The following is a 24,148-nucleotide window of genomic DNA, read 5'->3' on the forward strand; positions in this document are numbered from 1 at the left end:
AGATGTCTACACAGATACAAGTAGTATGGGGAATAAACAGAAAGAAATGGAAGTATTAGTACACAAGAAAAGATGTGACTTAATTGGTGTCAGAAACTTGGTGAAATAAATTTTATCACTGGAATATTAGTATAGGAGGGTACGGCTTATTCAGCAAGAACAGGCAGGGAAGAAGAGAGGAAGTGTTGCATTTTACATCACTTATATATACTCTTTTTAAGGTCCAGAAAGAAGTGAAAGGCAAACTAGCTCAAAAAAGCATCCAGATAAAATATAAGAAAAAGCAATAATGGACTTAATTTGAAGCAAGGATGACTTAGGTTAGATAGTACGAAACACTTTCTAAGGTTAGGTAAACTCTGGAATAAGCTTCCAAGAAAAGTTCTGTAATTCCCATCACTGGAGTTTTCTAAGAACAGGTTGGACAAGCACCTGTCAGGTATAGTTTAGGTATACTCAGTTCCTACTCAATGCCAAGGGCTGGATTTAATGACCATTCAAGTTTCCTCCCAGATCTACAGGTCCATGATATTATGACTTCCTGGGAGAATCTACACTAGGAACTAACTTTGAAGTTAACTTTGAAGTTAGGGTCTACTTTGAAGTAGCCAGCAGAGAGTCTACACACATTTTTCTCTTATTTCAAAGTTAACTTCGAAGTAAGGGAGCTGAACATTGACGACCTTACTCCATTCCCAGGAATGGAGTAGTGCCCTACTTCGAAGTTTAACTTTGAGGTAGGGTGTGTATAGATGCTCAACTTCAAAGTAAGCAACTTCTGAGTTATTTTTATAGTGTAGACATGTCACCTATGTTTAATTATAAAATAATTTTCTAACTCAAAAGATAACTTCTTCTTTATAATCTAGGCAAATACTGCAGTCCACACTAAAAACTGTCATGAATTAATCTAATTAATTGCATTTGGAGCTCTGGATGCTAAATTCTTTTGAGAATGAGGTTCCTACTATTAACTTCAATGGGAATTGCACATGGATCTGGAGTGTTAGATTTAGCTCAATATAAATATCGCAAGGCTATAAATAAAAAACAAAACCAAAAACCAAACCTGTCTCTTGGCTTTGAGTATTTTTGCTTCCAAATCTGATGGGATCATCTTCCCCCTAGATGGTAGTAGAGTGTTGGGATGGGGAAATAAAATAAAGTTTAAGTTATTTTTCCTGCTATTCTTGGCAACCTGCAGCAACTCAAAGCCCAGTGATGGATCTTTCCTTGACATTTACCAAACTGCTCTGTTAACTCTGTGCAGTGATGTTTACTTGTATTTTCAGCCTGGATTATTTTGAGAAGGTTATTTTGTAGTTATTGTTACAGATCAATAATCCTATAACCTTTCAGTAAACCAGTGGTGAAAGTCAAGATTCGGGGTAATGGAAAATGAGGCTCCTTTACAAGGAGTGTGTAAAGTGGGTGTAAAGCATTGCCAAATGAGAAGGGCAGCATTTTAAACCTACTTTTACATTAGTATAAATGGCTGTGTGAGGTTCAGGGCAGTGGCAGATCAGTGCCAATGCTGTAACTAGTGCATTTGTGGTCCTTATCACATCAAAATAAAAACTTGTCTGACAAAAGCAGTTTCTACCCACTTTTTACAATATGTCTGATGTCAGGATTTGGCCTATAACATTTAGAACACATTTATATGAGATAACACCACATATCAATTCTACTCTGTCAATAGTTTTTTCTCCTTGTATACTATCCAATTTTATGTTCTGGGTGCTACTGGTGTGTTATCTTCTTTGATGTCCATGTTATTGCACTGCACACTAGTACGCTGAAATGGTGGCTTTTTCTGTCTAAATTATTGACATCTTTTCTTTTCCTGTACTGCAAAATATATACTTTTACTGCTGCAGATTTTTCATTACAAGTCTACAGAAATTAAGGAAGCCTTTATAATATTGTAATCCAGGAAAGGCTTAGGATCAATTTTCAAATATGTCTGTCCACTGTTAAGCTCCTAAATGCATACTTAAGTTCAGTGATTTTTTTTTGTATTATATATTAGAAGTCATCTGAGTACAAGCTTCTTTTATATATATATAAAGAGATTGAATTCAGATGGCTTTTTGCCTCCCTCCCCCAGTGTACTGGCCAGCAGTGGGGCAAAAAAAGCACTATTTATGTTCCTAAACAAAAGTGGCCTGATATGCAGATCAGGTCAGGAAATGGGGATTTTCCCACTACAAAACTGTGACCCAACTGGGAAGGGAGTTACAAGAATAACCTCACCAAACAATGTCACCTGAGGCAAAAGTCAAGGTCATGCCTCTCATTAATGTATGTACAGACATTCAGAAAGCAGTTATCTGATGTCTGCATCAAGGCACACTTAGCAAACAGGTTTTCTGCCAGACAAAAGACATTTATTCATCTAGATCTCTATTGGCATGTAAATTAAGCTTCGTAAACCTATACAACAGAAACCACTTTTTGGTATGAAGTCAGGAGTATACAGAATGTGAAGTCACGACAGAGGCAACACACAGAAGAATAATAACAGAGAGAAAGCTATGCTAGTCTATATACAATCAAAACAAAAAAGCAGTAAAGTAGCACTTTAAAGGCTACGTCTACACGTGCACGCTACATCGAAATAGCTTATTTCAATGTAGCGACTATTTCGATGAATAGCGTCTACACGTCCTCCAGGGCTGGCAACGTTCCGTCGACGTTGGGCAGCACCACATTGAAATAGGTGCTGCAAGGGAATGTCTACACGCCAAAGTAGCACACATCGAAATAAGGGTGCCAGGAACAGCTGCAGACAGGGTCACAGGGCGGACTCAGCAGCAAGCCGCTCCCTTAAAGGGCCCCTCTCAGACACACTTGCACTAAACAGCACAAGATACACAGAGCCGACAACTAGCTGCAGACCCTGTGCATGCAGCATGGATCCCCAGCTGCAGCAGCAGCAGCCAGAATCCCTGGGCTAAGGGCTGCTGCACACGGTGACCCTAGAGCCCCACAGGGGCTGGATAGAGAGCGTCTCTCAACCCCTCAGCTGATGGCCGCCATGGAGGACCCCGCTATTTCGATGTTGCGGGACGCGGATCGTCTACACGTTCCCTACTTCGACGTTCAACGTCGAAGTAGGGCGCTATTCCCATCCCCTCATGGGGTTAGCGACTTCGACGTCTCACCGCCTAACGTCGAAGTTAACTTCAAAATCGCGCCCAACACGTGTAGCCGTGACGGGCGCTATTTCGAAGTTGGCGCCGCTACTTCGAAGTAGCGTGCACGTGTAGACGTGGCTAAAGACTAACAAAATAATTTATTAGGTGAGTTTTTGTGGGACAGACCCACTTCTTCAGACCATAGCCAGACCAGACCAGACTCAATATTTAAGGCATAGAGAACCAAAAACAGTAATCAAGGTTGACAAATCAGAAAAAATTACCAAGGTGAACAAATCAGAGAGCAGAGGGGCGGAGGGGGAAGGTCAAGAATTAGATTTTCTGGAACACTATAGGGGCTCTTTTGCATACTTGGCTTAATCTAATTCTTGACCCTCCTCCTCCACCCCTCTGCTCTCTAATTTGTTCACCTTGATAATTTTTTCCTGATTTGTCAACCTTGATTACTGTTTTTGGTTCTCTATGACTTAAATATTGAGTCTGTTGTGGTCTGGCTATGGTCTGAAGAAGTGGGTCTATCCCACGAAAGCTCACCTAATAAATTATTTTGTTAGTCTTTAAAGTGCTACTTTACTGCTTTTTTGTTTTGACAGAAGAATAAGTTACAGGGTCAGAAGGTGATATAAGTAGAAGGCAAGGAAGATACCCCTTTACCCTGTGCCTAGGAATAATGACAGTGGATTACAACTTGCCCTGGGTGAAAAGCTGCAAAAGACATTTTCGGGTGAGATAATCTACTTTAGATAGAACATGGGCCAATTAAGTTAAAGTGAGTCTTTAGAAATTGTGTTATGATTTTATGTGTACTCCTATTATTTATTTCCATTATCCGCTCATCCTCACTCTCTCTCTCTCTCATTAGCTCTTCAGTCTTTCATATAATAAAAGTGTTGTTTTCCTTGTAAATCTAAGTCCCATGGCATGTTATACAAAGAGCTGATCCTGGAGCTGAATCATTCAAGCTGGAGTATGCACTGTTTCCTGCATGGGGGGGCGGGCAGCAGAACTGGTATTCCTGTGAGAAGTCAGAGAAAAGGAGGCTGACGGTAGATAGGGGTGTTCACAGGCAGTGGGTATAACAGGTCAGGGAAGTCTAAACCTCCCTGCTGTCAACCCATGGCTCGATGCCCCTCCATCTCTCCCCTCCACTGGATATCTCCACACTGCTGTGTCCTTCTTCCTCTTGGTGGAGGTGGGGGATGAGGTGGCATGTGGCAAGCCAGCAGGCAGTTGGCTGGGTGCATCTGTTGGGGAAATGAGGCAGTTGACCTTGGGAGGCTGGTGGTTCTGGGGAGGCGAGGTGCCTTGGCCCAGGACTTGGTAGGACAGAGCCATGCTGGCTAGGCTCAGCTCTGGTGCCAGACTAACAGACTGGTGGTGTCAGGAAGCTGATGAAGCATCAGCAAGTCTCCCTCTCACTGGAGGGTTTGTGAGCATGTGTGTCCCTGCATGCATGTATACATGTGGGGGTGTGGGGAGGCAGTAACAACAGGACTCATAGCTTGGAAACCCTGAGAATCATACCACAATCCTAAAACTTTTTTTTTTCCAAAATATTCATGCTTGTGCCAAAAACGAATTGAAAAACATTCTTGAAAAAGAATAATTCCCATGGAAATAGCTGCAAATTTTCTATATATATTTGCATTTGGTTTTAGTAGCAAGCACCTGTAGCTCCCACTGATTTTGGCCAGAATGCTGACACTCAGCATGTCTGAACATCAGGCCATTTTTACTTAGGCTCTTACATTCCTGGGTCTACTCCTACGTTTAGGCCCCCAGACTTGAGACTTGGCTTTTACATATTTTTTTATGAAAATACAAGCATTTTTCTCTTTTTGAGTCTGTCACAGTCTCTGATGGATTGCCAATTTTCAGAGTAAATCATCAAACTAATTTAGACAGTGATGTAATTTCGGGAGAGTTGTCATGGGATCCCTACTGCCTTTAATGACAACAGAGCAACAATAGGAAAAATATGTATTTTAAAGATGAATCAGCTGCCCAGCTGCCAGAATAAGTATATAAAACAAAAGCTATCCAGGTAAAGAGAAGATGGTATTATGAATAACAAGTTTAAAGGTGTTGGGGTAACCGTGTTAGTTTGTCCCATCAAAAAAAACAGGCAGTCCTGTAGCACCTTAGAGACTAACACATTAATATATTAGGTAATGAAATTTCATGGGTAAGGCCCACTTCAGAGTTGAGTGCTTTTATCTCAAATCTGAAGAAGTTTGTGAACTTTAAAGGTGAACCAAACTGTGGTCTAGGCAACACAGATCTGAGAGGGAGTAGGATTTATTTGTCACTATATATGTTTCTCTGTATTTGATATTGAGCATGAAGAGGAAAGCAGGTGTTCTGTGCCTGTTACCACTCTTCCCTCAGCAGATGGGTGGAAAATAGGCACAGAATGCAGGAATATGTGGAAACTTGTCTCCATCTCACAGTGCACTAGCCAGCTTAGTTGTGCGGGCAGTAAATTGTTATTGGCATAGGCCAGTACCAAATGACCACAGTTTCATGGAGCTAGGTTCAAGAAGGGAAGGAATCGTACCTCTCTAAGGTCCTATTTCATGCCCTGCAAGATTCTTGGGGTTGCTCAGCAATGCCTTGCTCCTTACATAGGGTTAATGGTAAAATTTCAATCTAGCCCTACATATGCCCCCACTCTTGAAAGTTTCTGCCACTTGTACTCTGGTTAAATAGTATGTTGTTCGGCAACTATTCAAGTACTGGTTAAACCTCTCTAATCCAAAACTCTCTCCTACAGCAACATCTGTAATCTGGCATGATTTTTGTTAGCTGGATAACCACTCGTCATGAGTGTGGCAAAATTTCCCATGATCCCATAAAGTTTGTTTCCGACCACACAGTCCTGGCTCTCAGTGTTCTGTGTTATTACTTACCTGTAGTTTACCCCTAAATGTCTTCTAAGAGCCCAGTAAGCAGTGAAAGTGCTGGCACTGTGGTAGACAATACTGAACTCCCATGGTCTGGCAAAATCTCTCGTCCGGGCACTAGTCAGGTCCCAGGGGTGATGGATTAGAGAACTTCAACCGATAGTATTACTACTGGGAGAAAGTTTGTAGAAACTTGTGCTTAAGTTTTACTTTGTTCTTGCTCAGATACAATACCCACTAATTTCAGCAGGAGTTTGCCTGAATAGGGACTGAATAAACACTGAATAAGGACCTACAAATTTGCCTCTGTAGTCATAAATGATCCATAGTTTGGCATTTAATCAATTCTGCTTTGGCTTTAGGTGAAAATCATTTTATAAAGTACAATTCACCTTAAGGAACAGACACAAGAGCAACTGGCACAAGAGCAGGTTAAATTCAGCAAGACATTTACAGGAAGACATTAAGAGTCATACCTTTCATCACACTTTACTGTAATTACATTATCTGTCCCAATTCCAAGGACTGCTGCAGCTTTCTTTACTGAATAATGGCTCTTAAAAAAATAGAAAGGTTTTAAGGGAGTTTTGTTAGAGAGTAAACAAAATATATGCAAGATATAGATTACATCATTATTTTTTTCTGCCCTAGAGATACAAAAGAGCATACGAATGGGCACTCAAACTTTCCAAGAGTCCTATCTAACAGTGGTCAAAACCAGATATTTAAAAAAATATATTACACCTGCCATAACGTGCTATCCTGTGTAGGGAATTTATATCCTGATCCCATGTGGAGATAATGATTTGCCCTGATGACTGATGATCATAGGCAGGGTTATTAAATACACCTCTCAGTAACATACTAAGTCACTATTTTCACTAAGACAAAGAACTTTAGGAACGTGTACAATTATGACAATTACGTCAATCAATAGAAGAATCGCATGTTCTTCAATAACTATTTAAGTTTGGGGTTGCATGGTAACTATTTTGCAGCTTGACCTCAAGCTTACTTTTACAAAAGGAACCACAAATCTGAACCAACATACAACTACAATGATAAATAGAATTTGAAATTTCACCTGCCCCATTTTTGATATTTCTGCTTATTAAATAAAACTTTAAAAACAGTCTAGAGTGTTCTCTGTAACATCCACATAACAGATTATTTTATAGGAAAAAATGACTGACATGTTACAAAACAGTGAATGCTCAGCCACTTTAACTCTGTTCCTCCACAGTAGCAAAGTGAACAACTTTTGCAGATATATAACACACCACAGGGAAATATCACAAAGTCACACCTGAGCAACCAACATCAATATTCTGTATTTACATTTTGTCTCAGTTCCATAAGCAATAGTGTTAATACACACAGTTAAAATTTCAGACAATGACAACATTCAGAGACGTGTTTTTAAATATGCATATTTGCCTGTGCAAGTCAGGGAAGAATAGACATTTCAGGCCTGATCCACAGCCCACTGAAGTCCATGGAAATAGTTCCACTGACATTAATAATCAGGCCCCTGGAAAGTTGTACTTGGAGATGTACCAAGGCTCAGACTGTGGCTTGTACGACAAACCTGCATAAGGGTGTAGGAAGAAGGTGCGAACTTCTTCCAGATACCTCATGGGTGTGAAATCTGGACTTCGTGTATGTGCATAGCAGTGAATGGGTGCTGCTTGTCCAGTGACTTGCCCATCCTCTTACCCAAAGCAGTGGGTTGGAATGGGGTAGGCTGTGGTTCCATCACCCCAAAGTGCCAGGACAGGGAATGGGGGAGATCAGCAGGAAATTACTATCTCCCCTTCTAGAGCCAGGGGATAACACGGCAAGGACTGCAAGGGCAGATATACATGGAGGAAAAAGTTGAACTAAGTTATGCAGTTCCAGCTGAATGAATAGTATAACTGGATTCAACGTAATTTGGTTCAATTTTCTGCAGCATCCCTAGTGTGGGGGATTGACAGGAGAAACTCTCCTGTTGACTTCCCTTACTCTATAACATCCCATGGAATACTAGGATTGATGGGAGTGCAGGAAGTGTATGATTTACTAGACCCACTAAATCGACCCTCAGGAGGTTAGTCTCTAGAGTGTTGATCTACCCATAAATGTAGACAAGCCCCGTGAGATCTATTTTTGAGTCAAAATATTTATGCCTACGCTGAAATTAGACGCCATGAGCTGGCCCACATCAAATAATTAGGGCTTGATGGCCTAGTATGGATATTTGGGCTTGGGCTGCAGCTTGAACTCTGGGATTCTCCCCACCACGCAGATTCCAGTCTGAGCTTAAACCTCCACTGCAATTACACTCCTTATACGAGTTCTGTGAGCCCAAGTCAGGTGACATAGGCTAACTGGGTCAGAGGAGGGTGGAGGAAGGAGGGACGGAAGGAGCATTATCTCAGTGTAGATGTACCTAGTGTTCTCCAGGACTAGTCCTGCTGCAGCTTACATCATGCCACTTACCCAGGGCTGTGCCTAAAGTCACAAGATGGCATTTTCAAAAGAGCCTGTGTCACTTAGAACATGAGTACAAGAACCAGTGGCCTACAATGTGACTAGGTGACCTAAATCATGTAGGCACTTTTGAAAATCTTAGCCAAACATTCTACAGAAGTATTACTTCTCATTTCATTTTCAGATCATTTACTTCAGCAGTCTGAATATTTAAATACTGATTTTTTTAAATTCATTACCGAGTCTAGCCCAGACAAGCTATTTCACACACACTTATTGTAATGCTGGACTTACGTGTTCAGAAACAAAGAGTGCAATGTGTGGAAGGGCTGCCATGCCTTTGGTTTTAACCTCAGGAAACTGTTTATAACGAGCCACTAGAACACTGTAGAGATTTGATATGGTCCCACCTAACAGCATGGAAGAGAAACAAATATTTCTGTTTTGGTTTGAACAGCTTATTCCTATTGCAAATTTAAATTTTGCATCATTGCTTCCATCACAGAGCCAGATTCTCAACTGGTATAATTTAGCATGCATCCCTTGGTTTAGTTCTGATTTTTTAATAATCAATGATTTGCTGTTCTCAAAATGACTGCTCATTTTGACTATAGGATATGTGTACAGAATACCAGTCAAACCTTGGCCATAGAATTTTCTCCCCACCATTCAATACATGGTTCACTTTTTTAGGCTTCCACAGATTTGATAAGATTTGCCATTGGGAGTTCCAGTTTTATGGACCTTTTAAGATTTGCACTTCACTGTAAGTTTCCTTTTCTTTTCTGCAATCCACCACATCGCAGTCGCTAACAGAAACAGAGGGAATTAAGCAGCTTGACCCATAATTGTCCAAATTCCGATTACTGAGAAGTTCCCTTCTTTCCTTACTCTTATTCTATCATTGTAGTAGAGGGTGCTTTCTGAGAACTAGCTTCATATAAAATTGATTTCTTGTACTTCCCCTATTCGGAGAAGCTTTGTGGACGTTTATTCTGAGAAAGTATTCTTTTATTACTCTGTAATATTGCAAAACCTTCTTTTTCTTTAGCCTGTCATTTTTATTTACATGATAGCTATTAACAATATTCTGAAATTAAAGATAATGTTTTAATCAATTTAACCATATCACCTCAAATTGCAAAAAAGTTCAGTTCAAGTTTGCTTTTAGGTTAAAGTGACAGTTGACATTGCTGATATTTTATTTAAGCTACTTTGCTTGTCACAAAACAAACCTCATGCAGTTTTCGTGTGGTGCCTGATTTAAAGTGAGTGAACTTAAGGGAAAGACCGTCATTGACTTCCTTGAGCTTTACATTCAAGCCTATAGCAAGGATAATTTCCTGTCTACTTACCAGGAGAAAATATACCATCGACTTCCTTTTCTCTCCATCCAACCATTTCATGCATTTTCTTAAGAAGGATCTCCTCCATGACAAGGAACACTGGAGCTATCTCATATGTAAACCTAAATATGTTTAAAAAACAGCAACAGGCTGTTTTCAGAAATTCATTTCTATTATACAAAAGATGTGCAAAAGGAACTGGGACAACTTGATTTCAGAGTGATATAAGGGGTGAGATTAGACTACAGGCTTCCTTTGTTCCACCCTTCCCCACTAACTTCTCTCTCCTCTGGCATAGTAACCATTTTCTGACTACATTCTGAATGTTCAAATGTTCAGGAAAGGTATGGTTTATCTGCTTGGGATGGTATTTAAAAGTAAATATATTAGCTATGTCTCTTCAAGTTATTTTGCATGTTATGGTGTGGAAAAAAACTGAAAGACCTATCATTTTACAGACCCATTTTTTTCAAATTTACCTTAAATCAGTGGGGAATGACATCATTTAAAGTTGTTCCCAAATTTTAGGAAGCGATATACTGTGAGTGTTACTAAGTGTTCAGCATGTGACAGTCTACAGCGACTGCATTTTCCTGCTACACTAGGCAGGGAAGGACATTATGATTATTGTTGAAAACTGAGGTGGTGAATGTTGAGTGTTTCATTATGCCCCATGAATCTAGAAATGGTGTTCTAGACAGCCTCACTTACAGCTGTGTAACTGTTGACTTCATTGGACTGATTTGTAGTTTGCCCTGTGATGGCCCTAAACATCATAGTTTAAGTGATGAAAGTATTCCAGCATTTCAGGGTCATTCCTCAAGTGAATTTTGCTTAATATTATGACAATGAGGCTGCATCTCATTGCCTGTTTTGAACTCCAGCACATCTCAGGCGTGCTTTCTATTGTCATGTCCTGGGCATCAAGGAGGAAGAGCGTTTAGAAGATTCCCTCAAAAGAGCCATGTATAATGTAGAGTCAAATTATGCCTGTTAAATGCTGGAGAGCTGCTGAGCTAAAGGAAGAGAGCTGTGGATACAGTTGGCAAAGGCTCTCACATCAAGGTGACCAAATGGCGTGGAGCAATATACAGCAAGCTAGTGCTATGAGAGCAAAGGACTAGAGAGACCAATAGTCCATTTATTATGCACACTTGCATCTGAATTCACAATTCAAACATAACACCAAAGCAATTGAAAAGGAATCTATTCCCAAAGCTCCCCAGTCACTCAGATGAGCATTTATATGTACTATTAAAAATACAAAAGAAGGCAGGAAGATTTCACAATTGACTGAATTTAGGAGTGGCACAGTGTTTTTTATCGGGCAAAACTGAATTATCTAACAAGGTCAAAATACACTCGACTGTTTGCTGACTTATACACATTACTTATTGACTTTGTGTAGCTAATGTTGCTTTGTATTACAAGGAAAAGATATGAATGTTCAGTTGGCAAATAGTGAATGAAGGTAATTGTAACATACCATTGCATTATTCTGATACACCCACCGTATCATAATGTATAAGACATATAAGGGTATAGCCTGTTCTTTCTTTGACTGACACTGCTCATATTTTTTGTGTCCGATTCTTCCTTAGAAGTGTATTTGTTTAAAAAATATGGGTATAGCTAATCCAGTGGTATTGCTACCGAATTCACTATAGACCTACCAGACCTCCAGCTAAAACAGGTTACAAAAAAAAACTGGATTAAGAGAATGCTTAAATTTAGTTCAAAATGCCCAAGTAAAAGACTATAATCTACAGTAGCCAGCCAGGACAATTTTACCTAACTATACACAGCTGTCCATGCAGTTCCAACTCAAGTTTCAACATAAACACCCCAGCTCTGTTGTAATAGAGCAGGAATTTATACTTTCCGAAGAACACGCAACTAAAACTGCTGGCAGAATTGTGCAGTTTTTAACACATACTGTAATCCACGCATGAACAAGTACAAAAATTTTGGCTAATGAACATGAACTACATTTGCATATCAGGCTGTCAAAGTGATAAGCCAGTTAATACTAAATTACAAGTTTCACCTCTGAAATCCATGGTCTGGCAGGACCGCAGATGTTGCCCAGAGGATGCCTGAAGCAGGGGCTAGCTGGGAGTCAGGCTGGAAGAAGGGGCTAGCTGGGACCAGAAGTCCTGAGGTAAGGAAGCTGCAGCTGGAGCTGGGGAGCCATTGCCACGGCTGGGGAGTGGTGGCCCAGTATTGGCCAGGGACCATAGGCATGGAGCTATGGCTGTGGAGAGGCCTGGAAGCAGTGGGGGGAGCAATCACTGGGGCTGGAGAGCCACTGCTGGACCAGGGAATAGGTAACCAGTAGTGGTCGGGCAGCTGCAGCCAGGAAGCCACAGCCAGGGAGTGGCAGCCTAGGTCCCACCTTCTACAGTGGCCCCAGCTCTCAGCTCTGCTGAGGTAACCCTTTCTCCCAGCTCTCTCGTAGTAGTCCTGGCTCACAGCCCTGCTGTTGCAGCCCCAGAAATGCTGTGAGCTGGGGCTGCAGCAGCCATGGCAATGCTGGAACCCAGGGCCACTTCAGGTAGGGAAGGTCTTTGAGCCAGGCCTGTCATAGCAGAGTGGCGGGGCCAGGGCAGACTGGCTGGACCCTGTGTTAGGGTGCTGTCCAGGCCAGAAGTGGAGCCAGAGGGAGGTTGAAGGGCTGTCAGCAGGAGACCACTCTTTGTCCAGTATATTCTGTCGTTCGGGGCTGGTGTGGTCCCATGGGTGCCAGACCAGGGAGGTCCAAGCTGTCATACTTATCTAAGTCCTGATCCAGCACAACGGTTAGGCAGATATTTAACCACACAACTAATACCATTTCAGTTGGGCTCTTTATATAGGTAAAGTTAGGCAAAGTGAGGTGATTAACTGGACTGCATCCACAAAGTTCTTCCTAGATAGTTCTGAAAGTACTTTGAAAAGATGGAAAAGCATTATTATCTCCATTTTAAGCTATCTGACAAATACAACTATATGTGAATTAACATATCTGCATGCTTCAAAGAGTGAAGAAATTATCTTACACATAAGTTCTGCACACTTTTCCCATATAGTCATTCGTAAATACATTAGAAATACATGCTCTTTTTCTGAAATTTCTTCACAGAGATGTATTCCGGTTCTCTTCTGAATAGTAGAACTCTGCTAGGACACTTTAACTGGGGAATGGGAACAGAAATACAGTTTGGCAGAAAGCTGTTCAGTCACATCATTGTGGATCTCTGGGGACAGTAGCTTCTGTTCCAGTATCTTTAATAGTGTTGCCCTTTCAGAAAAGATAAGTTTGATTATTTCCCTCCATTTCATAACAACTGTAGTGAGCTGCATCCCTTTGAGTGCATGTCTGGAAATTATGGATAGAAGACACTGGGATTTAGGCACATGGCTAACTTTCCTACACGTACACTTCTTTTCTAATCTTTCTACAGTGTTTGTGATGTGCTCCTTTCTTTGGTTTTGTGATGACTTTTCAGTAAACACATGCACTTTACAGCTTAGCCCCAGTACTGTTCAATCTCTCCTGCTCACTAAATCCCCATAATCTACTGTATATATTCCCCATAGACAAAGATCTTTAAATCTGCAGTCACTACCCCTTCTTCAAAATTATCCCCAAGGTCCCAGAGCAGAAAAAAGCATTTAGTCAAAACTATTTTTAAAAAGTATTCTTCAGACTAAATTAATTTCCATTTTGGTCCAATTTTTTGTTTAAAATAGAAAATATTTTAATAGATGAAAACTAGTAATGGTATTTTTAACCCAAAACAATCTTTACAGATTTTTTTTTGTGGGGGGGGGGGAAATTTATTGTCTGGTAAAATAAAAACTAAACTTCCCCTTGATTCCCCTTTACTCCACCCTACACAAAATTTGTGATAATGAAGGCACAAGATAGAATTTTGCATATGTTTAATTCAGTGAATTCTGCTGGATCCTGGATCCCTTAGATAAGAGGTGTGCAAAGTGTGGGACAGAGCACAATCAGCTGCTGGGTCTCAGGCTCATCCATTTCATTAAAAATGTTGAAACATGTTTATGTATGTGGATTCATATTTAGATACCAATTAGTAATGTTTTTACATTCTACCCACTTATTGTCTTACATAAATGTTTGGTTTTTCTTTTTTTTTTTTTTGTCAGTTTGGTTTACATTAGACAGGTTGTTGTGGTGGTGGTAGTGGAGGGGGGCTGCTAATATCAGGGATGTAAAAAGCTTCCTCACCCCTGCCTTAGATGAAGCATCCAGTTCTTAAATTAACTTTCTTCACCAAGTTCCTTTTCTCTGTCTCTGCCTTCCCTTATCTCAAACACCCTCCTCTGATCATTTAAGCTCCTTGCACAGTAATATACAAACATTTTACTAGGATTATTAAACTCTGTCAACGGATACAAAGCCAATTAGAGTTTTAAAAGCTCACTATCATTTTCCAAAAAACTGCTTATTTTGCAGATACAATTTGATGCACTAAAAAGTTTTCTCATGCAGTTCTGCCATTCCCAACCTTTAGCATGTTCACTCCTTGTATTTATAAATCAGGGAGTTGAGCACCTAATTTCCATTATGTATGCCATTTCAAGGGTTTTTTTGGTTATTAAAGGGACTTGAGTGTGGCCATAGTAACTGGGTGTGCAAAATTGCACATGCCAATTAAGAAGTATGGTTTGAAATCCCTTTGAAAATACGGCACCATGGGCCAAAATTCTTGTTTTGGCCATTCAGTCCGACAAGCGGTGTTCCCTGTAAGCTGTGTGCTTCTGCAGCTGCTCAGGAGAAGTTCAAATGCCAGTTAATTGGTTAGCAGTGTGCCCTCAACTGGGTTTTGTGTGACTATTGGCAGTGCACATTTGCACGCACCTTGGTGCACATATACTTTATTCCACACATGGATGGACAAATCCATCCACGGTAAAGATTAGAGGGACCATTGCCTACAAGTATCAAATACAGTAAGATTTTGCTGTGCTAGTTATGCTGGGCATTTTGCATTACTTAACTTCTTGGTGTTTTATTTCAGCATTTCTTCTAGTAAGAAACTGACAGCTCTGGAATCTTATTATATTTTATGATTAACTGTAAGATCCTCAATCAGCTTTAAGTAGCTGTTTGGATTTTGTGGGAACCCCTCTAGCAGGGGTTCTGGCAAACAATCCGTTCAACCTCTGGTTGGCCAGGTTGGCCTCAGCAGTCATTTTGGGGCTATTTTGGTCCTAGCTCCCCAGTGAAGCAGGGGTTGTGTTGTGTCTGTGTCCTGCAATCCCTCTCCAGGGATTTTCCAACATCAGTGTTCTTGCACTCTTAGGCTATGTCTACACTGTGAGATAAATTTGAATTTAAGGCAGTTAGCTTGGTATTACAATGTGACTGTCTTCACTGTAAATACCACTAGCTCAAATTAGGGAGTACTAATGTGGATACTATCACATCATCAGAACTGGCTGGGTGTAGAGTCAAGTTCAAATAAAGGCCAGCGTGGAAAAGGATCAAATCGGATTCATTAGCCTCCAGATGTGTCCCATATTTACCCCACAATGCCCCACTGTGCTCCATTCTGTTCTCTTCCATCTCTGGTGCTTTCCAGGTGCACAGGAATCAGGTAACAGGAAGCCTGTTAGGTAACAGGAAGCCTGCAAATTTGAGTTCAGCACCAGGAAGCCTGGCCCCATGGGGTCATGCTTGTGTGAGAGGCTGAGAAACTGCTTTCTTTCTTTGCTATTAGTTCAGCTCTCGTTCTGTCTCTACCTCTGCTAGCTGAGCACTTTTTTTTTTTTGTTTTTTCTGCACTGATGCCAGCCCCTGCGCCACCGCACCACATGGCAGCTAGGCTGTTGTGGGGGTCGTGCTTGTATTAGAGGCTGAGAAACTTCTCTTCTGAACTCTACATTTGTGCAGGGCCCCTCCTCCCTCCCCCACAGGCACCATGCAGCTAGGGTCTTTCCCACACGCAACCACATCATGAGGCTAGCCCCGACCCTGTAAAAAGGACATCCCTGTTGCTAACTGAGGACCATGCTTACAGGTAGCACCATGTCCTGGCTTGCATGCCTGAGGGCTTCAAAGGAAGGAAAGATTTTTGGGGGCTTGCTGTCACCCAGGGGACCTCTTCAACTGGCTCTTCACTTACCCATCCCACACTGAAAATATATATTTGGGGACCTGCTGCTACCAGGAGAAAGGCTTCCCTGGCAGCTAAGACTTGCAGAGTCTTGCAGACACTGCAGGGACCCCTTCAACTGACTCTACAGCCACAGACCCCAAACCTCCCCAACAAAAATATTTTTGGGGCCTTGCTACCCATTGCAGACACCTGCAGCTTTTTGCAAAATCTTTGATATTTCAATCATAAAATCTTTTTCCTAACCTTTCCTAGCTTCTTTCTTCATGTTTTGCCCCCCCAAAAACACAGGGAACAGTGGGTGGAGGGCCAGTTGAGATTCCTATTCCCATTACAAGTTCAGTGTAAAAGACACAGTGCCATCAACTTTTGGAAAGACATTGTAGCAGGAAGTCCAAAATCTTTTCTCTGAACCTTTCCTATCCTCTTTCTTCATGCGTTGACCCCATGAGAGCACAGGGAATAGTTGGTGGAGGGCCAGATGAGAAAACTACAAACATATTGCTGCCCACTGCAGACACTTGCTGCTTTTTGTAAAATCTTTCATAATTCAGTTTCAATTTTATATGGAGATATACCTATGTCATAGAACTGGAAGGGACCTTGAGAGGTCATCAAGTTTGTTTTGCTGCACTCTCAGCAGGACGTATCACCATCCCAGACAGATTTTTTTAAAATCTATTTTCCCCTGATTCACGCATGCCCCCCTTAAGGAGGAAACTCACAACGCAGGGTTAGCAGGCCAATGCTCAAACCACTGAGCTATACCTCCCCCTCCCTGTTACAAAAACCAATTCACTTACAGAAGCAAGAGATTTCAGTTAATTTGGCAATCTTTGCAGATGCCTTGCCCTACTCTTCCTTTCTTCCTCCTGGAAGAATGGCCATTTGCTTTCCATTGGAAGTTAACAAGGGCAATGCAATGTGGGAGGATGACATCTCATACCCACAACCATTTGAATGCTACGGGGTTGAAGGAACTGTGGGATAGGTTCCCAAAATGCACTGCTGCAACAGTTGATGTTTGGCAATTCAGTGTGGCAGCATTTTATTGGGAACCTTGAGGAAGGTGAGGATATTTAAATTTGAATTTACAAAACCCAGCACCATAAAATCAATGTTAATACATTCAACTTTATCTTGTAGTGTGGACATAGCCTTAGTCCTGTGGATGTTATCTGGAACCGAACTAATTTCTTTAATCATAACAGTAATGTTAGTGGTTTTGAGTTTCTAATGTTCAGTGCTGATGTGTTTTGCAGCCTGGAAGTTATACTTGCAAGTGAATCCTGTCATTCCCATTACTCAATACATCTGTATATATTTTACCTCAAAATAAGCATGGATAATTATTAGAGGCTATTAAGTTAAATTAAATGGCTGACAGTTTTAAGACTGCCATCTGGCTTATATCCTGCTTGGAAGAACCAGGTGAGTTTACAGTGAAGGCTGTTTAGGAGCCACTGTCACTTCACCATACAACATGGTTTAACCACCTCAGTTTTCTGTGACAAACAGATTCTTGATCCAGGGCCAACACTATTCAGGTGTTCACTCGCTCATTTGAAAAATGAGCAGTCTGTGCTTGCTTGTATATAGATAGGTACTTTGCACTCCTAAAAGTAGGAAAAAGTGTCTGGCTTTTGTTAGTATTTGACTTGTAACTAAAGACTGAGATTTGCAATACTTACATGTTTGTGTTTGCAGTAGCAGTCAGCCATTCTCCAGCTAGCCCAACAATGTCAAGGCCACTGGAGAGTTGGTTGAAGTAGCGAGGATGTCCTAAAACAAAAGTAAACCAGAGTCAAGATAAGAAATAGAAATACATCTTCCTTCAACTCAGATCCCAGTTAACTTGTGTTGATAAGGACCCTGAAATCCATATGTAGCACAAAAAAGAGTGTCTTTATGGTAATGTTGGGAAAAGAAGCTGTCCTTCACAATGGGTATGAAGTAGAACCTAGGGTGTTCAACTTTTTATTGAGCAAATTATATAAACAGTATTTACCAGTTAAATAACTTATTTTCTACTTACACCAGAATTCAAATCATTCAGAACAGCTGGCCCCTTATATCGGAATGTAGATAATATTTTCAAAAGCATGCGGATCAGCAAGAGTTACGTGCTTTAGGCTACGTCTACACGTGCAGTCAACATCGAAATAGCTTATTTCGATGTTGCGACATCGAAATAGTCTATTTCGATGAATAACGTCTACATGTCCTCCAGGGCCAGCAACGTCGATGTTCAACTTCGACGTTGCTCAGCCCAACATCGAAATAGGCGCAGCGAGGGAACGTCTACACGTCAAAGTAGCACACATCGAAATAGGGATGCCAGGCACAGCTGCAGACAGGGTCACAGGGCGGACTCAACAGCCAGCCGCTCCCTTAAAGGGCCCCTCCCAGACACAGTTGCACTAAACAACACAAGATACACAGAGCTGACAACTGGTTGCAGACCCTGTGCCTGCAGCATAGATCCCCAGCTGCGGCAGAAGCAGCCAGAAGCCCTGGGCTAAGGGCTGCTGCACACGGTGACCATAGAGCCCCGCAGGGGCTGGAGAGAGAGCATCTCTCAACCCCCCAGCTGATGGCCGCCATGGAGGACCCAGCAATTTCGACGGTGCGGGACGCGGATCGTCTACACGGTCCCTACTTCGACGTTGAACGTCGAAGTAGGGCGCTATTCCTATCTCCTCATGAGGTTAGCGACTTCGACGTCTCGCTGCCTAACGTCGAAGTTAACTTCGAAATAGCGCCCGACGCGTGTAGACGTGACGGGCGCTATTTCGAAGTTGGTGCCGCTACTTCGAAGTAGCGTCCACGTGTAGACACAGCTTACGAGCCTCTTTTCCGTTTGTGGTCAGAAAACCATTTTACTATCCTGAACCAGATGTCTCTAATTCAAAAGATGTTTTTGAGCCCCAAGTGCAACCGCTAAAATCTCTGTAATGCCAAGTCAATTCACATTTCAAACAGCTAAATCACTAAAGAGGTGTTAAAATAGATATATGGTTGGAGGAAATGGGAAAATATTTTAGAAACTGCTAAAGGGAAAAAACAGAAAACAAACAAAAACACTCAGCCCTGTCCAAAATGTTCTCAGTTCCTGCATATATCCGTCTTTAATGAGTAATTACATTCAATTATTTGAATAAAGAATTAAACTAGTGAATAATTCATGAGAACTTTAACTGGTTCCTTGGAGAAAGTGAATCCACCTCCCTCCCCCTTGTTTCTTATTTTACCAAAACAAGCTTAGAGCAGAACACCACACACACGACTGGAAATACAGGGTAAGGGAAAAAAAATTCAGGAGTTATACAAATCCGGCTCAGCTAAGATTCCTGAACAAATTTATTCCATCATAGAGAAATGTCACATCCCTAAACAACCTCCCTGTGAAGCTATGAAACAGATACATTTTTGCTGTGGAGAGACACTGTTACCTGTTTTCACGCTATATTTTAAGGTATCCCTGCAGTCAACAAGTATCTGTTCCAAAGGCTCTGGTTGATCATGTAGCTCCAAGCTGAACCCTTCCAAGCCTTCCAGAAACTGATGGGGGTGATGAAAATCCAGAACTTTGCTTTTCCCATCATAGGTTTTCTTAATATAATTTAGGAGAATTTCTACCACATCAAGCAGGAACTGATCTGTCAATTCCTCACCATTTCTAGTAGGCAAAAGGTCTAGGAAAAAATGAAGAGAATGTGACAGTAATGTTAACAAGCTCTTAAGAATCAGGTTGCTTGGAGACAAGGCACACACTTTTATTGACTTCGCCACTGTGCCGCTTAGTCTCCCTTAGCACAGGCTTCAGGAAATACCTGGTTCCCACTGAACACACTCAGGCATTTAGTGGTGTTGCTTCTATCTTTGCAACATGTTGTGGTATTCAGTGAACACACAGGCCCAGATCCTCCAAGGTATTTAAAAGCTTAATTCCCAATGCTATCTGAGAAGTCTTAAGAGTTCATTTTGAGGAAATGAATCCTCACCCCACCCGGAACTCAGTAGCAGTTAAGCTCCTTAAAACCTCTGAGGATGTCGGCTTAATTTGTGCTTAGAAAAGATCTGCTTTATTCAGTAACAAACTCAGTGTGTCTGGCAACAAAATAAACTTCTGCAGTGTCCTACTCAGACTCTTTTTTGAGGAAGTTCAGCTGCTAAACGTGGAGTTCCCATTACTGCAGTATTTATCTTTGTCATTATCATTTAAGGGAGTGGCATGTTACCCCTTTTGTATCATTCACAATATATTCCACTTCTACTGGACCTTTAACGCGTGGAGCTCAGAACACAGATGCACATAATGGGAAAACTAGCATTTTGCTTAGTGACCCAACTTTCTAATGCGGTATTGAAGGGCCAGATCAGATTGCGTGAGTCTAGAGGGGAAAGGATGATTTCCTACTGGTTAAGAATGAAGGAGATTTACCATGCTATTGTTTTCAGGTGACACCACAGCTGCTCAGTATACTAGGTAACAATGCAATTGATAGGATCAATATTTCCCTCGTGCTAGTCCCCCTGGAAAGGAGGGGTAAGATCAATCAACAAATGTTGGTTCTTTGCCTCAATACCAAAGTGCCAATATCCCTTGAACCCATTCTCTTGTACTCAGTGGCCTCTGAAGTAGGAAGAGAGAAACTCCTATGTCTTTCTTGGGTAAAAATCCTAATTGTTTAGCTATCCCTCCTCTGACCTATGGATAGGAGCTATAGGAACTGTTGGTTCCTCCTCCGAGTGTGTGTGTGGGAGGAGGAAATTGCTGGTTCTTGACCTATTCATCCATGAAAGGAGAAGAAGGGAGGGAAGATTCTACTACCAGTTTTCCTGATAGTTATTGAGAAGGGTCTGTTATCCAGTGTATGAAGATGACAGAGAATGAGGAGTAGAGAGGGAGAGATTTGAAACACAGAAGATAGGTCTTTTTATTTTCATTTTACTCCATCTTTCCCCGTTGGCCATATAAAAAGTGATCATCAAGCTGAACCATGACACATATTCACAACAAGCTATTCAGAAACTGGGAATCTTTCCAAGAAAAACACCAGATGGTATTTGTGCACAAAAACAGATAATATCACAAAAATGAACAATTATAGAAATGACTGGTTATTCTGTTGTTTCATTGTTCCATGTAGACTTACCTGATGCATAGATATTTGAAAAATTTGTCAGAAGGTGCTCAGAATGAGTGTCCTTTTCTTTCTCTTCATTTTCTTTCTTAAGGCTAGAGATATGTTTCTCTCTCAGCTGGGTAGGTTGACGATGGACCTGTTCATCTGGGAAAATGCCATCAGACTGAAAAAAGGCTTTAAATGAAAATAAGTATGCAAAATGTAACGTCTTTATCAATTGATATATAAATGTGAATATACACACATAAAAACACTAACATATTTTAACATATTGAATGAGATGGATGAGCCTGAGACCAAGCAGCCATCATGAAATTCAATCCCCGCCCCCACACACACACAAGGGGGCCTGCCCCCAACTTTGCTCACCCTTGCACTAGTCCACTAGTCAGTCTGTGACATATACCAGAGTCACAGTTTCAGGGTAGCTACACCTATATCACCACTCCAAGGTCTACTCAAGAAGTACCCAGTGAGACATCACCTGCTCAGTCAGCCTTTTTATATCACAAGCCATCTCCTCATCTGTTGGTCTCTGGATAACCCACTTTGAACACAAATCCTTTAGCCTCTCCAGGGGGTGGTACCTCTTTTGAGGTAATAACAAATAGTGATTCACCTTAATCCACCCATACCACTTCTCTCTTCTCGCACAGTATTTCGTTACTGAAGGAGTTGCCATAACCTTCCCCACCACAGATTTGAATACAATGGTTGGCCCATAATGATACATAAGCTTGTGTTGGCTTTCAGTATCAGTCACCATCTGTACCAAGTGCTTCAGTGGAAGGTACAAGAAGCCAAGAGAAGAAATTTCCTTTTACAATAATCTCCATCAGATAGTGACTGGATTATTCTTGGAATCATTTATTCCTTATATTTCACTCTGTCTAATAAAGATGGATTTTCTCATTATCCTTATGAATGTCTAATCCTTTTCTGAACCCATTTAAGCCTTAGGGTTCAATAATATCTGGTGACAAGGAGTTTCATGGGTCCCTTTACAAGTCTCATTAAATTCCTCTTTCTGCTGTGCCCCTGTGTGATTTATCTGTGCCCCTGTGTATATATTGTTCTGCCTCTCAATTCTCAAGTATGGCCCATTAACAGAGTTTTAATGTTCTGAAGGCATATAGAATAGATGTGGACAATTTCCAAAGCACCTTGGCATCTTATCTTTTGCTTGCTTAATCTTTTGGGCCAGGTTTTGATACAATGAGATGGCTTGTGTGGAGGTAATGTGCTAAAGAACATGAAATCTGATGAAACTGGCCTCTACCTATTCACATATAATTAAAACCAAAACCAAAACCAACAAATATTTAACTTAATTTCACAAACTCTTCATACAATCCTTTAAGCTACTGCTTTTGGTCACCATAATTTAAAATTTCTGACAGATTCATACTGAGCATGTTTTCCATATTTCTGCATTTTCCTAACGAAATATCTGAAAAGCATTTCCAAACTATCTAACTCCTTAGAATTGATTCCAAGATAAGCCAACAAAAAAAGTGGAGTTCTGAAGGAAAATACCTGAGGAGGTAAAAAGAAAAAAGGAAATGAGGCCCACTTGACCGAGGGTTTGTCTATGCTCCCAAGTTTTGCCACCAAAACCTGCCTTTTGCTGTCAAAAAAGTGAAAACATACATATCGCAATGCGCCTCTTGCTGGGGAAAATGTCCAGTTTCGGTGACAAGATCTCTGGCCCCTACAAGAGACTTTTTCTATTTCCTTTCCCTTTATTGTCAACAAAGAGCCAGAGTAGACATTGCTGATTGTTTTGTCCACAGAACTGGCTTTCACCAGGATCCCACGATGCCTGTCCAGCTGGCTGTGCTCAATGTTCTGATTTCTGATGCCCTTCAGGCATACACCGCTCATCTTTCACACTCCTGGAAGTATCAAAACAAAAAGCAGTCAAGTAGCACTTTAAAGACAAGCAAAATAATTTATTAAGTGAGGTTTCATGGGACAGGCCCACTTCTTCAGACCATAGCCAGACCAGAACAGACTCAATATTTAAGGCACAGAGAACCAAAAACAGTAATCAAAGAGGACAAATCAGAAAAAAATTATCAAGGTGAGCAAATCAGAGTGTGGAGGGATGGCGGGGGAAGGTCAAGAATTAGATTAAGCCAAGTATGCAGACGAGCCCCTATAGTGACTCAGAAAATTCCCATCCTGGTTCAAACCACGTGTTAATGTGCCGAATTTGAATACAAAAGACAGCTCGGCTGTTTCCCTTTGAATAGAGGTGCGAAAATTTTTTTTCAGTAACACGCATACTCTTAAGTCGTTAACAGAATGGTCCACTCCATTAAAATGTTGACTAACTGGTTTGTGGATCTGAAGAGTTTTGATGTCTGTTTTGTGCCCATTAACCCTTTGTCTAAGGGAGTTAGAAGTCTGTCCAATGTACAAAGCATCTGGGCATTGTTGGTACATGATGGCATATATGATGTTAGGAGAGGAGCATGAGAAAGTGCCCGTGATTCTGTGAGTAACCTGGTTAGGTCCAGTGATGGTATTTCCAGAGAAGATATGTGGACAAAGCTGGCAGCGGGCTTTGTTGCAGGGAAAAGTTCCGGGACTGGTATTCCTGGGGTATAGACTGTGGCTGTTTGTGAGAATCCTCATAAGGTTGGGAGGTTGTCTGTAGGAGAGAACAGGCCTGTCACCTAGGACCCACTGGAGTGTGGCATCATGATTAAGGATAGGTTGTAGGTCTTTAATAATTCGTTGCAGTGGTTTGAGTTGGGGGCTGTAGGTGATGACCAGTGGTGTTCTGTTCTTGGCTTTTTTGGGCCGATCTGGGAGTAGCTGGTCTCTGGGTATTCGTCTGGCCCCGTCGATTTGGTTTTTTTTTACATTTTTTTTCAATACACACAGAACACCCCTCCACACTCTGATTTGCTCACCTTGTTTTTGGTTCTCTGTGCCTTAAATATTTTGCTCATCTTTAAAGTGCTGCTTGACTGCTTTTTG

General features: G+C 41.3%; 1 protein-coding gene across 1 annotated transcript in view; it reads right to left on the reverse strand.

The window, feature by feature from the left end:
- The window catches only part of LOC142008287 (glutamate decarboxylase 1-like), a 39,287-nt gene extending 16,243 nt beyond the window's left edge, over nt 1-23,044 (reverse strand). The window contains exons 1-8 of the mRNA XM_074985469.1: nt 22,876-23,044; nt 21,170-21,334; nt 19,463-19,705; nt 17,702-17,792; nt 9,892-10,004; nt 8,831-8,946; nt 6,541-6,620; nt 1,070-1,124 (exon numbers count right to left, since the gene is read on the reverse strand). Of these exons, the coding sequence (XP_074841570.1) occupies nt 1,070-1,124; nt 6,541-6,620; nt 8,831-8,946; nt 9,892-10,004; nt 17,702-17,792; nt 19,463-19,705; nt 21,170-21,334; nt 22,876-23,044 (1,032 nt within the window). The remainder of the gene's footprint in view (nt 1-1,069; nt 1,125-6,540; nt 6,621-8,830; nt 8,947-9,891; nt 10,005-17,701; nt 17,793-19,462; nt 19,706-21,169; nt 21,335-22,875) is intronic.
- Between the last annotated feature and the right edge of the window lie 1,104 nt (nt 23,045-24,148).

Source organism: Carettochelys insculpta, chromosome 2, assembly GCF_033958435.1.
Source record: "Carettochelys insculpta isolate YL-2023 chromosome 2, ASM3395843v1, whole genome shotgun sequence".
NCBI lineage: Eukaryota > Metazoa > Chordata > Testudines > Carettochelyidae > Carettochelys > Carettochelys insculpta.